Source organism: Thermobia domestica, chromosome 13 (assembly GCF_964235325.1).
Source record: "Thermobia domestica chromosome 13, izTheDome1.hap1.1, whole genome shotgun sequence".
Lineage (NCBI taxonomy): Eukaryota > Metazoa > Arthropoda > Insecta > Zygentoma > Lepismatidae > Thermobia > Thermobia domestica.
Window position 1 is genome coordinate 219,013,582 of NC_137466.1, and position 15,449 is coordinate 219,029,030.

Here is a 15,449-nt window from a genome sequence, read left to right on the forward strand (position 1 = left end):
ATAAACGCTCTACTATTGAGCCACCGTGTCTTCATAAAAGTTTTCTATAAACATTGTTTTTGTACGTTATAAAAAAAAACTGTACTCAAAATTAACGCGAAATTTTGAAGATTCAAAATTAGAAGAAGTTGAAGAACACAGCTGTTTAAATTGATTATACTCCTCCTCCCATGGAGTTATTCAGCGATATTTAAGCTTGTTGCTTCTATATCAGAGTATGTCAAATATAAATACCGCCAATAATTTCGTATTAAAGACGGTCTGTCAAAAATGTACATTATGCAATGGTTCTATATAACATAGAACATCCCACACCTAAATCACATTAATAAATGACACGCACACATACATACATACATACATACATACATTGAGATATGGCCTCACGCAACACACCGACATAAATAAACAACCAAATTATGTGATCATACCGCTTCTATAATTTCCAGCAGAAGAGGTGTGACTGGAATTCTCCTTGGAAAAGAGCCAACATGGCGGAATTTCCGGCTGACATAGGCACTGGATCTTCTCCAGTCCCTCGGCCCAAGAACCGGCGACGAAGGGAAATCCTTGGATTTCCTCAAAGTACCACACAACATTGCAATTTTGTTTGTCACTTCATTCACACTAACATCGAATACTGTATCTCACTCACTGCACGGACACACAGGAAATGCATGAAACAACGTCTTCCCATCGGCTGAAAAGAGAACAAGGCAGGCACTGTTCAACTACTCTTGGGTCCACAGTCCACTTGAAGACGGACGGAGTTGAAAGAGCGGCAATGAACTCGCGGTTGCACCACACCACAAACTACTAGCACAAACACCGTCATCGGGACACAGCAACAACTGCAAAGCAAAGCTCAAAGCACCACGTGCGTCTTTGTCTGCTGATTCTTTCAGCACCTGCCCAAGAAACTCACGTGACAAGAGATCCCAACGCCACCTGCCTTGTTACGGATCACAGCCAACATCTTATGTTTTCAAAGGGAGAAGCGACAGCTGCTTAGGATCACCCTCTTGTCCATCGCAACATCCCTTACACCCAACCCTGTCGTAAAGATTATTTCATAACAAGACACAATCCACCCATGTTTGCACCCCTCTTATTGTATGGCTTACTTACATTTTAATTAGTTACCTTAGGTAACATCTAAGAAAAATACTCCATAAATTGTTGTATAAGATGTTCGTCTCACTCGCTACAAACGTTTACTTCATTTCATTGAAACACATCGGGCTATCAGTACATAAAACCTCCAAAAGCAAGCAAGAGAGCATCGACTGCACAAAGTGTTTGACAGTCATCTAACGCGGAAATTTTAAACTATTTCATGATATGAAACTTCGGACACGACCCTGAATCCTCCACAAATAATATTCATCATATCAAAATAGAGGCTGCATTTTGTTTTTATTTATGTATTTATTGTTCTGAAAAGGAAATGCAAATGAATATAAGAATTCATCTTCATGACTTCTGTAAGTTTCTAAAATAGTATACTTTTAAGATCATGGTTATTCTGATTCCAATTTTTGAAGTTTATATTTTCGATTAAAAAAAACACATTATATTACTAATATGCCGTGAGTATAGTTATTGGACGAAAATAGACAATATTACATGACCTTTCACTTGCTGACGTACCAATTTCACGTTTTTTTCTTTCTTAAAAAATACAGATTCCCGATGTTTCTTGGATTATTATTATTAAATTTAGTGTATTTTTTTTACGCACAGTGTATTCGAAACAGACCTACGAAGATGACGAGGAATCCACATTAAGGATTACTATCTGAAATCGAACCTGGGTCACCCATAACAAAGGAGGAACATTAACCCTTAAGCCACTACAGTATCCTAGTATTTCTGTCTGTATTTAAGAACTTCGTAGGGATTCATTATTACTCACATTTGGGATCTAAATAACGTAAAATTGTGTAGTTTTTTTTTATTATTATTATTACTAATGAACTGCACACCAAAGGCAATATTGATTAATGGATCGACCTGTTTGACAACCAATTTTAAAAAGTCACCTGGAATGGTATTTATTTTATTTTAAATCTGTAACTATATCGTGTAATACGCAAATCTTTTTTTCTAATGTTCAATCTAAAGCGGGGTTTCTGAACTTGAAGCTCACGAGAGGAATAATTAATATATTTTTAAAGATCATTCTGAACTTCTTAATTTGATAGATACACATTTATTTTCATATTTATTGAAACTGCTATTTATATTCCTATAGAAGGCATATAGAACTATGTTTAAAAAAGACAGCAATAATCGCAAAGCTTATTACGAACAGGAAATTACTTATGGAGGTCGTTGGCAAGAGGATGTCGTGATATGAAACAAGTTGATAAATCCTAGTCTAGAGGACCAAAGTTTGAGAAACTCTGGAACAGACTTTCAAAAGACAACTAGCATGGAAAAAAGCTGTAGGGAAATTATAACGAAATTTCCCTCCAAAATGAAACAACAGGAGTAGGAAGTAAGAAGCCAAGTTCATTAATGGATCATTCTTGTCTGTGTATTACAAATGTAAGCAAGCAACACACGGGAAACACAAAGCACATAGTTACTCTTGAAGGGGACAAAATCCTTGTTTATAACAAACAGGTGTTTATTTCGTTTTAACTTTTATTAGGTGACGTCATAGCATCCCGCATTTGTCTTTGTGTGCTGGCTGACAAATAAATTTATGCTTTCTCTGAGCCTTTTCAAGATACTTCTGTATGCTGATTATAATAAATTGGGCCTCTCCCAAAACTCTGTACTAAAATACCAAAGGAAGATGTATTACTATTTCCAATCCATTAACACAATGACTCCAAATCCATGAAACTTCTTGGCTGAATTCTCTGGGATCACCGCCTGATAATAAATCAGGAATGTATTCATTCCGGAGCTCAGAACCCTGACAGGATTCCCAGCAGAAATTGTACTTCCTCCAATTAAGAGATAGCCTCAACCCTGAAAGTGGGTGTTTCTGGGTCGATACTGAGAATGAAATAAAGTTTAACGTTCCACGGTTATGACCTTTAGGCTAAAGGAGACAGATAATTAATGACAGTTAATGACTGATTTTTTTTATGATCTTCCATCAGAGTTGAAGCCGGGACCAAGTGCAACAAAGGCACATGTGCTAGCGACTAGACTAGCGGAGAGGATTTTTAAGCCGACAGGTCGATTCACAAAGCAAACTGAGTTTTCTTTGAATTTACAATTTATAATCAAGTGGCTAACATTCTACCACCTTCACAAGAGAGACCCACATCAATTCCGAATGAACTTCTTGCGAGAAAATATATTAATACGCATGAGATAACTGTACATGAGAGCATGCATACTCTTCACTAGCCTACATGTGATATTTATTTGTAGAATCAAGTCTTTTATTTCCTGGAAGAGGCCTCGAATTGTCTGTCAACTCAAGGACCCCAACCTGCAGAAGCACTCCAACAATGGCCTTCTCTCGCTGTTTGAACAGCAGTCAGCGTCTAAGTGGATGAGATAATTCTTGTAACAGGAAGAACACGTTACGATTTTCAGCTAACTAAACAATTCTCACTCAAAAACACAGAAAACTAGGCCACCCGGTACACTCGATACGATTAAGTGCTTAGTCTCTGTAATTAAAAGGAGCTTGGCTTACATAATCTACTTTTTGAAAACATGATGAATTTTCATTTACATCTCTAATAATTAATTGGTTATTCACAAAATTAATTATCAAACAGGTTCATTCCTAAAACTATTATATTTATTAAGATTTCTATTAAATTTTAATGTCTGTTAAGCATATTCAAAATACGTCGGAACGAAATAATAATAATAATAATAATAATAATAATAATAATAATAATAATAATAATAATAATAATAATAATAATAATAATAATAATAATAATAATAATAATAATAATACGGCATGTGACACATTTTCTGCAGACATATGAAAAAGTCAAATGAGCTCTTCTCAAAACCGAACTCAACTGTAGTCACGGACTTTTTTAAGTTTCTGGAACAAGAAAAAGCTGACAAACGTGTTGCGTTAACTCATCTGTTTCTAAATTTAAAAAGAAACTACATTGTACCCCTTTCACATTTCAAATTTCTCATAACATTCTTGAATTGTATATCAAGTTATAAAACCACGTTAGGATGTTTGAAACATGGTAATTGAAATCAGTATTAAAACATTTTGTTTAAAAGAATCATAGAACTATGCAACCCACACAATATTACTGAATTTATGGTTGCATAACTTACAGGCTATCTTCGCTATGAATGGTCAGTGAATTTGGAAACAGGATGACAGTTCATCATCTCGTGTACTCTTATCTGGTCTGTTGCGTCCATCTCAACTCGCTCAAACTGCTAATTGTATACACCAAAGCAGGCATTAATCGCTTTGTGGAAGTTAACTTCCCATGTATAATTAATTCACCTCTTTCATGTTTCCCGTGCCACTTAGAATGCAATCTAAAATGTGTAATGCTTAAGCCAGAAACAACAGCAACAGCAAATGAATAATACATACATGTAATGAAATATATTCCAGTTACCATTTCATCTCCAATAAGTATAAGTTTTCATGATAACGTTTTTTTTTATCCTGTCATTTTATTGTTATTGATTTGAATAGAACAAACGGTGTGATAACGAATTAATTTTTATATCAGTTTCATACATCACATTTTTAAGTTTTATATTGCGACTAACAATCACACTGCTTTCAAAAATTACAACTAACATCGATGTTGTTTTCACACTTTTGCTCATTTTATTGTAGAATATTCCTCCTCCTGGTTGTATATATTCAGGAAAAGGGGAAAAATTAATTTCGTCAATCACGTATTGGCATTTCGTATTTTTTTTCTTGTTAAGTTCGAAAGAATTTGGATATTATTTGAAATCACGGCAATATTAAAACAGTTCTTTTCGTTTAAAAAAATGTAGGTTTTAGATTACTGAAGAAAAATAACATTAGGACTATGTATAGGATACGAACAAATTTCTTTTATGCACGTAGAGCGTATAGCATACACATACGGCGATTGTACTTCGTATTTGATTATAACTCTTTGCATTATGCCCTCTCTAACGATCAGCATAAGCGTGAACCCGAGTTTGACTTCCAAAAGGGACACACTTTTGTGTTGACTTAACATTGCGAAGATAAAGATTTGAAAATATCCCAATTTCTAAATGCCAGAGGAGTCGTTGGACTACGCATCATCTAGTTGAATTTGCATCACGTGGTACGTCAATCTTCATTACACAGTTTCTCCTTATTCAAATATCAATACACTCATTTAATTTAATGCATTGGAGTTTAGTATCTCTTCCAGATGTGCGGCTATATGAGACGTGGACCTAAGCTTCACGTGATATAATCGGAAATAGAACCCGATCTCCCACAGCAAAGGTGCCTACACTACTCATATGCCACAAGGGAGCTCAATACATTAATTTGTGTATTTAAATTGTCCTAATTTGGCGGAAATAAGCTGAGCCAAAAGCGCACACACAAGCTTATACCGATGCTTTCTTCAATAACCAACATGCTTAGGATACAAATACGGAATGTGTGGAAAACTACAAATCATATCACCTTTAAGTAAAACTGATGAGACCACTAGTAAAGGCAACAGAGAACTATATTCTCCTGATCCGTCATTGACATTAGCCACACTGAGTGATTCTGCACCGGGTAAACGAGTGGAACTGTTTTGTGCTTGACCAGTGGACGAGCTGATGTCGCCTTTGAATTTTCATTCACAGACTGCGATCGTCAGTCTTCCACTCTGACAGTAATTGAATGCACTCAGCTCCGGAATTATGCACGGACAACAGCATCGTGCATGTACTCCACATCATCTAATCCTTCTCCCACCGAAAGTCTTCCCTATCAACTGTCTCTTCTAAACAGATACTAAATAATGCTGATGAAAGGCAATATCCTTGCCAAACTCCCAGTCCAGTTGTAATCTCTTTTATTCTAATACTTACTTATTGGTTCATATGTCTTTTTCCATCCTAATTAGGATTCGGATTCGGAATTATATTTCTGGGTTTTCGGTATCTATGGCCATGTTAGCCCGGACCTCGGCAATCACACTATCCGAGGAAAGGGAAGGAAGAAAGCGGTTAGGTACCATCCCGGTATTTGCGTGGTGTGAACGAGGAAAGCCTTACTCAGGATGGCTAGCCTCAAAAACCTTTCAACACTTTTTCGATCCTATTCTAAACCAACTTTCCTTAGAATTCTCATCAACATTCCCTGTTCGCTCGGCAAAAAGTGGTTTCTAGATCAATACCGTTACACAAATTTCTATAACCCTCTCACCGATTACCCTTGGGGCAATAGAATATATTCTGCAATTCTCTGTTCCTCTTCAAGTTATGCATTTGTTCTTCTATACAGCGTTCTGTTCGTATTCGAAGCAGAATCTTTGCAAGTAATATAATAGTCCAAAGCAGAGATGGAATGGATCACGAACAGTCAGACCCGATGACTCAGAGATGAAGAATCATCGTCATCCACTTGAAGAGTGTGTGTGAGGCTGCTAATGTATTTCTTTCTCTCTCTATTCTTTCTTCCTTGTGTGCGTCTCTGTGTATCAAAAAGCAATGCACTGAGAGTTAAGTACAAGGCCTATCAAGAGTATAACTTCGTGAAAACTACAGAAAATAAAAGCTACATGCTTTTACATCCCCCTACATGAGCCTGTAATACTTGTGGTGTAGACTACTGACCTCAAACAGTGTTTTCTGAAATCTTTCTCTATTCTTTGTCTTCAAAACCACTGCATTATTTTTCAGTATGAGAAGACGAATAAACATTAATTTATATTAGAAGTGGACAAACGTCGTGACCCAAATGACCCACGCATTTTTCTCGGTTCGGTTTACAACTTTGAATTGAGTTATTGCACAGCAATATGATTTATATAATTTATTTGAAGGTTTAGAGTCCTAATGCAGACGACTATCTCAAAATCTGTCTGATAGTAGCGGTTTATATATAATTATTAAACAACCACGAAATTGAAGACGTGTCTAAATGGAAAGAGTGGGCTAATTTCCTACTGTTAGAATAATATTTAAGCTTTTGTCAAAACAGACTCACCACGTCCATCCGTAAACTGTTTCTGACAGAAAAAGTTATTGTTCTTTTACGCCATAATTATCGAAAATACAAGACCATTACATTACATTAATACCAGCTGGTGCGTCTGACAGATGATTATGATTTTGAAAGTGGGAGAAAAAAATCGTTGTCATATTTGCAGTGAGCAATTCCAGACTGTGCTGCAGCACGAACGCAGTAAGTGTACTAGTGATTTGAGTAATTTTGGCAAGACAGTGCTTTGTTTGGAAACAAAGTGAGATCTGACTCGATCTGTCAAGACTGTGACTGATAGAAATTCGACGACTGTTGAGAACGTTTTGGATAGATTCACGAAAATACCACAACACAGGGTGAACTATAGGCATCGAAAACAACCATCGGTGCACATAATGTTGTGTTCCCGGTGAGTGCCACATTCACCGGGGGAAAATGGGAAAATGGTACCGTTACATGATCCCCAAGTTTGAAAATGGGGAATCACTACCTTAACAGCTGATGAGAACTTTGTTTGCCAATCTGATCCCGAAACTAAGTCAGTTGGCGGGTGATGGTTTGACAGTGCACTGAGGCTGTTGAAATGTATTGAGACAAAGTTATAAACCCTAATAAAACATTGGGCTTCTAGACGTTGTTTCACAGGATGCAAATCAACATAGCCAACTTTCATAAGATGTTAGTTATTTACAAGTTTCCTCTCTTTAGTTTTGCATTCTGAGACATTAAATTTGTGACCCTCGTTATTTTCCATGTTAAATGAGTCAGTGTCAAGTGAATCTCTATTGTATCTATAACACTCTTTCAAAGCAAATAAATTTAGCTTACACCAAACCACAATAACTAATTTCTTTTGAATACCGAAACACAACAGATTAACACCAACATCTAAACCATGGGAATGTAACTCCTGGATTTTAGTCATGTAAAAATAACTTTAATCCCTAACGACGTACACCCGTTTCTGAAACCGAAGAAACAAGCAGCATGGGCAGCTGTTAATTCAATGTTGACATATCCGAAGGCCATTTCACATTAGGAACAATGTTGCTTGTCTTGGAAGAATTTATGTAATCGTTTCTCATGCTGTAAGCTTAGCTTCGAAACCAAAGCAATTAAAGTGACGTAAAAAGTAAAAGGACACTTTCTCCAGCGTCAGGTGATGACAACGGTGATTTCCTTAAAACCTACAGAACATTACGACCACAAAGACTTTAAGCAAGTAGTCCTCTGTTCCGCAAAACAGAAGGTCACGCGTTCAAATTTGATGACTGGTCATCAGGCCCGTAGCCAGCCCAAAAATTTAGGGGGGCCCGTGGATACGGGCCTGCTGGTCATCGTTACTAAAGTTCCACCAGACAAATAATAAAACTCCCAATTTCTTTCCTCTGTTTTTGTTATTACTGTTAATACTGCTATTAAAAGAGTAAACTGGTTGCAAAAAGTGCAGCTGGAAGTTTAGGTAAAAACACCTTCCGAATAATATTTGTACCGAGAGCCTACTACAAAACAGATACTCACTTTCTTATGTTATTGTACTTTACATATCGTGGACTTTTAGGTCTATCGTTCATAGATTTGGCCGCATTACGTGATCCACATTTGAATACCCTCCTCCCCTACCATCAATATGGGCACCGTTATTCCCATTACTTCCGCCCTCAATGTAAAAGAACAATTAGCCATTGTTCTACGCAACACGCACATATTGTATCGCTATATTATTTCACATTGTTGCTACTACTCTCTGTACGCTAATTAGAATGAGTTTTATGGAGGAATATTTTGGACACAGAGCTTTCCTAGACATATGATAGCATCACTAAAGATGTTTAAGAGGATTATAAATGTGTTTTCATTTCCCCGTATTAATTCTGTATTATTAGTATGTAAATTCATTTCCGGGTCTTCCATTCCACCAAGAACTGCAACACGAATATACTGCGCGCGTTCCCTCAGGTTGTATTTTTCAATGACAGGTATGTTTGGTTTCATGTTTGAGTTTCACCTCCCAAAATAATTTTAAATATCTCAATGAGCATCGATAGGAATACTACTCCTGATGAGTGTTAGTATGAGACAAAATAATAACATACACAGAGAAGATTTATTCTACCTATTTTATATAAACGCTGAACTATATTTTACGAATCTTGATTTGAAATAGAACGGATGAAATATATGAAGGGCATTTTTGCATATTGCATATTCTAGAAAACAGTTTTAACAACATGGGTGTATATAGGTACAATTTTTTTAACACAGAATATTTTAAGTATCAAAGTTTTAAAAGTCAAACTACCCTTTTAATAAAGAGTTTTTGTAATTTAAAAAAATCATGACGTTAAAGAAATATATTGAATATAGTACATGCACGATAACGTAGTCGCTAACCCGGGTTCAGCTGGATTGGGATGAACGGGGATGTCAGCTGGATTGAGAATTTACAGGGGCAACCTGAAGGCGCTGCTCGTACATCTATATATAATTGGATGTGTGTGTTTGAATATATACTCTAGCGTGACTCCGGAATGACTGGTTCAATTTCAACCAAACTTGTAGATGTACGATTTTCAATCTGGAAAAAAAAAAAAAAAACTGTGGGAGTAAGACATCCCAAGGACTGAGAGTTCGAAAGAGTGGTATTAAAAATAATGCAAAAACGACCGATACTAGTGTGCAATCCTTAGTTTTCGGGGTCGCTAAAATGTAGTTTAAGTCCAAGGCCAGCACCGTCGGCAGAGTTGAGGTGAAAAATAAAATGTCAAAAATGACTGAGATTCGAGTCGAATTCATAGTTTTCGGGGTCGGAACAACGGCTGACCAGTTTGAAGCGACTTTACGAAGTTTTTTCTTTCTTTTTTTTAAATCATGTAAATTTGATTAAAGGCGTATTCTATGAGGGCCTTTAATATTTATGCCAAAAGTAGAGCATCTTATGTATTTTTATTGGATCAAAAGATCCAATATATTTCAATCAAAAAATTTATTGTACGCCTTACATATGGACATTTTCAGTATTAGCGCCACTGCGGCATTTTCAGTATTAGCACCAAGGTCATGGAATGCTCTACCAAATGTAGTAAAAGAATCTAAAACATTTAATTCTTTCAAGAAAATGTTAAAAATTTATTTACTCAGCCAACAAAATTTAAGTTCAGGTACCCATGATTTGTATTCTATCACTTGAAATACGTAAATGAAATCAGACTTGACTTGGTACATATTCTTTATTAAATAATCATGCATTGTAAAAATATTTCATCACCCTCCTTCCTGCATTGTGAATCACAAGCATAGCTTATTTTGTCTCTATGTTATTGATCGGTATGTGTTTGTTTTCATGTTTGTATTTGCATACTTTTTTTTTCTTTCTTCACTTGTCATACTTGTGCGTGTGTGTGTTTTTTAAAGTACCACTTCTTTCTTTTCTTTTTTTTTATCATCTTACTGTATACCTGTATTTTTGTTGTAAATAACCGTATCTTTTGACTCAATTGATTGTATGTTTTTTGTATACTCAATGTACTTCCTTGACAAGGGTTAGGTGGTAGAGCAGCAATATGCTGAACCTCGCCCGCTTGAATAAAGCCTTTTTCAATTCAATTCAATTCAACTACATATAAGTGTAGCCAAACCCAAACTTTCATTTAACTCAGTATGATGTGCTTATTTCGTTATATATATATATATAAACGAAAACTCGATTTAGGACCCGTTCAAAAACTAATTATTAGCCAATATCGATGCGTTTCGATGCGTTTTTTTTTTTTTTTTTTTGATCATTCCTAAAATTCCTGTTATTACACTTTTACTGAAATAAATATTCTAAAGAGGAGGGGGTTTCGAATATTTCCCATAAAGGTACCTCCTGTACGAAAAACAGACATTTTTAGCTAGTAATTTTACGTTCTTTATACCCTGTGAGCACAGAAAGTAAATCTTTAAACAAAAAATTTCATCATTAGTTTTTTCTTTCTCTCTACTCATTAGTATTCTACGTGGGTGATACCTGTAAAATCTTGTCTCTGCGCTGACTTTTTCTTCGCTAAGAGATGTTGAACCCTCTTTCTGTTGGTGAAGAGGAAAGGATTCGTTTGTTTTGTCTTGCAAAACGTCCTCTTTGAATGTTGGTTTGCGTGCGCTGAAGAGGCTGGAAGAAGCAAAGAATGGCCTCGAGATTAAGATCCCGACACGACACGAGTTTTTGTGCTCCTGTGAAGAGTCCAACAGACGCCAGTTAAGAATGCCTGTCAAAGAGCTCATCTACAAGAAGCTACTACTTTTACTTCATTCCATCAAACACATCTTCAATAACACACAACAGACATTTGAACACCAGTTGAAACTAGTGAGTTTTAAAGCCACTGGACATCATGTGCGCTGAAAATTCAAAACAAATAATTATAACGAAATAGGACACGCTACAAATACTGTTACGGAGGGAAAAAATGCACTAATAATGGTATCACGTAATACTAGACCTTGCAAGGACAAAGGGAAATTGAAGCCAATTGAAGCAAATATTTCAATCTTTTTCCCATTCTCAAATACGATTTCTCAGGGAGCTTAACACAGCTTATTAAATCTTCCCATTTTTCCTTAATTCCATTAACAGAATACTGAAATCTTCCATCAATTACAGATCCTGGAATATCTTTCCCCTTGTACATGAATTAAACGCGTGTACGATGATTAGTCATTACTCCATCTTATAACGAACTGAAACTCAACACTTCAGATCTTAGAAAATTCTAGATGTGTGAACTTTACAAATATTATTGTGACATTCCATGTGAAAACCAAAATCTCTCTTTTCCCCCTCTAAAATCCTTTTTTCATCTATAGTCATACGAATATATTTTGACCGTCACACAATTAGTCCTTGCAAACTGGTTCAGTTAAATCTTACCATCTAGCCTTTACATAATTACCAGTTGGTCTGATCCTATTTTGGTCTATTTATACAATTAATCGTGCAATAAATTACCATATAGTTCGTGTCCAGACTCCTCCAACTGATTCTCGTACTTCACATATTCAGATTCCGAGGAACTGTTGTGCATTTAGAGCAACATTTTCTAATTAGTGTCCCCACCTGTTTTCAAAGGTGATACAACACAGCAAAATGGAGAGAAAAGAACTTTGAGCTGTGATCAAGTACCATTGCTTCAAAGGACCTATGCCACACGAGATTCATGACAAGAAAGTACAGACATTAGTGATACTTCCTGCATACTTCATTATTCCGAAATAGTGAATTTTATTGTAGAAGGCAAGCAGAGCCGGATCAAGATTTTCTGAAGGGGGGGGGGGGGCACCAATAACTACCAGTATACCCCAACATTTGAATTAAATTTCAATTTTTTAAATGCCTTTAGGCATCTGTGGTGTGAATGAAGAATTTCCTGGATTTTTGTTCAGTATGTGGTCTCGGGAATCGAACCCACAACTTTCCGAATGCAAAGTCAACGTTTTACCAACTGAGCCACAGCCACTTTGTATCGGTATAATTTTCAGTATATAATTAGCTTCCTGCTTTAGATCAGGAATTTCTTTAGTCATTGACTCTTGGAATATGATGGATACTTGTATCGTACAGAATCCTTATGAAAGTGTAGCTATTTTCATTGGTAGCTTCTCATTTTAGATCGTGTATATTTATAACGAAAGGGAGGTGCACCCCTTAAATCCGGTTCTGAAGGCAAGTTATGCGATAATGCAGATCACTCTGGACTCTATTCAATATTCGTTACCATGGAAAACATCCTGTATATGAAAGAACAGATTTAAAGTGACTACAGGTATAGCATTATGACGCCGACATAATGTTAATACTGATTCAGTTTTACTTGAAAGCAGGTACTTGACCATTCAGCTGTTACAGAAGAGGTAGGAAGAGTGCGTTCCACGTGATGTTTAGGCAGATTGTTTGCAAGAGTAATGGTAAAAAAAAAACTGATTTACATCATTTCTAGATCGGGGCACGATCTTCTGGATATCCCTAGTATGTATATACCAGAAAAAAATGTTAGGTTCCAGATTCGCTCTCCTCCCACTAAACATTCAACTCAGGGCTGCACGAATCACAGGGACACATGTAAACCACTCGACTACTTACCTCAGCAATAAGATGTTTATATATCGCGTGTCTCTACTTACAGATAAAACGGGAGAATATATTAGTTGAACTCCAGAAGTAACCAACCTATAACCTGAAGATGTAGGTGAAACCTTCGTATTTCTTTCAGCAAACATAACGAGAGGGTAAACACTTTCACAGAAGCTGTTCAGCGTGACAGAGAGTCGACACATATTCAGATTCTGAGGATAAACGTGACACTGGGAACAAAACGTGAAAGATGATCAAAACAAATAACGGAAAAATGTAGAACAAACTCACGAAAACTTCACCTGCTTGCATATAAGCATTCCGCCATACCCCTATCCCTCCCTCCAAAAAAATTTTTTAAAAAAAGTACGTACTACAGAAATCTGGATGGTATTGCTAATTCTACAGTATTTCCTTTTTCACATAATGATTTTGTTCTAAAAGTAATGCCAAAGAATTATAAATAAGGGAAAATCTTCCGCCAAATCCTGTATCAGCAGGTGGTCATCTCATTTCCACTTTAGAACCGCAGATACTCGCGTCACTTAAGCAAAAGAATCAGAGCAAAAGCTAAGCAGGTAATTCGTCTACTTTGCCATAATTATAGTCTTTAACGTCTCTAGATAGACGTAAATAAGGTGCCTTGGTCTGTTTTATTCATAACCATATTTACAAATCAAGTGGAAAGGAATAGCAATGCTCGTAAAAATTACAGTCAAGAAAGCAGCGTTGCTGTGATACACAACCAGTTTGTGGAGACTCGTTGTTGGTAAGTGAAGTCACTCAAAACGGCAGGTGCAATGGCGGCAGGTGGAGGGAGCAGATTGAAAGGTCAATTCAAGGCAATTGCTCACTTCACTTGGAATATATTACAACACGAAGTAGAGAAGTGCAACCACGCGCTTATTCAATATCATTACATAGATCATTAAGGTCATATCCATATTATATATATATATATATATATATATATATATATATGAATGAATTTTGTGTAGAGAGTAATATAATACAGGTGTGCTACTTCTGTTAGAAAAAATAAAATAATATTGCAAATTCGATTCTTGTTTCAGATTGTTTCATTTCGAAACTACATTTCATTCTATTTGCGTGAAAATTCCAGAAAATTTACTTTTAAAACCTTTACACCTGAAAACTTCATTCGTAATCTTTGAGGGATATATATATATATATATATATATATATATATATATACCGTAAACGCGGGCTACTTGGACCCAATTTTGCAATAAATTCGTTCTTTCGGCCTGTTTTCATCCACGAAAACTCCAAAGTTATTGTCATAACCCATATTAAGTGGAACTACAGGCTTTATTGTACATATCCAGGACAGTTTTAGTTACATATATTGAAAACAAAACACAGGCGATTATTGTAAAAAATGGGTCCAAGTAAGACTCGCGTTCGGGCTACTTGAACCCACCCCCATATTTTCCTACAGAAAACCACTGAAATCTGCTCTGAGACTAAGTAGGACGTAGGTGTTCCAAGAACAACACTTTTTATTTACTGCAAACCACAAAGAGAACATATTAAGAGGTACTATCAAATATAGTGACTGTAATAGCTGATTACGTTTTCTTCTACAGCTGCACGAGCGAATCTAGTCGTTGACTGGAGGTGCAGTTTCTAAAATAACTTCACCCAATCTTGACTGGGAAGATTGTCTTAGAAAGCAATGACAGTTCTCCCATGCATGGCTAAATAGGACTTCACAATAAATCTGAAATCAAGTTAATTAACGAGGAATCCGAAATCACAAACTTTATCAAGATGACTAGCGAAGGCTAATTCTTCTTCTTCAGTGAACACTTTCAGATGGTCCGGATTCTGCCTTGACCTATTCTTTAATCTTCTTTCTATGGTGGAATGACTTATCTTGAAGTGAGCTTCTGTTTCTTTTCGCGACATTTTCCCCGACTGAATTGCTGGTAAATATTCTTCAAGCTGTTGTGAAAAATCAGCATATTTTCGACCTGCAGGCAATCTTTTATATTGATGTACCATTTTGTACCGGTATCCTTAAGGAAACAATGAAAAGTCCTTACTTGTGTGACACGTGACAACAGACCTTTATTTTTCATTGATAAAGATAACAAAGGATGGGGTGGGATAAAGATAACAAAAGATGTGGGACAAAATATCCGTGTTTTCCAGGTCATATGTACACACTTC

The 15,449-nt window shown here is 36.2% G+C and overlaps 1 protein-coding gene across 3 annotated transcripts in view; it reads right to left on the bottom strand.

The window, feature by feature from the left end:
* LOC145669037 (uncharacterized) overlaps positions 1–15,449 on the bottom strand; it is a 265,385-nt gene that overhangs the window by 99,278 nt on the left and 150,658 nt on the right. The window contains exon 1 of one of the 3 annotated variants that reach the window (XM_081737385.1): positions 432–854. The exons of the other annotated variants lie outside the window; for them this stretch is intronic. Coding sequence (XP_081593511.1) covers positions 432–599 — 168 coding nt within the window. The 5' untranslated portion in view covers positions 600–854. Of the gene's footprint in view, positions 1–431; positions 855–15,449 lie in introns of those variants that run through there. 3 annotated transcript variants of the gene reach the window in all.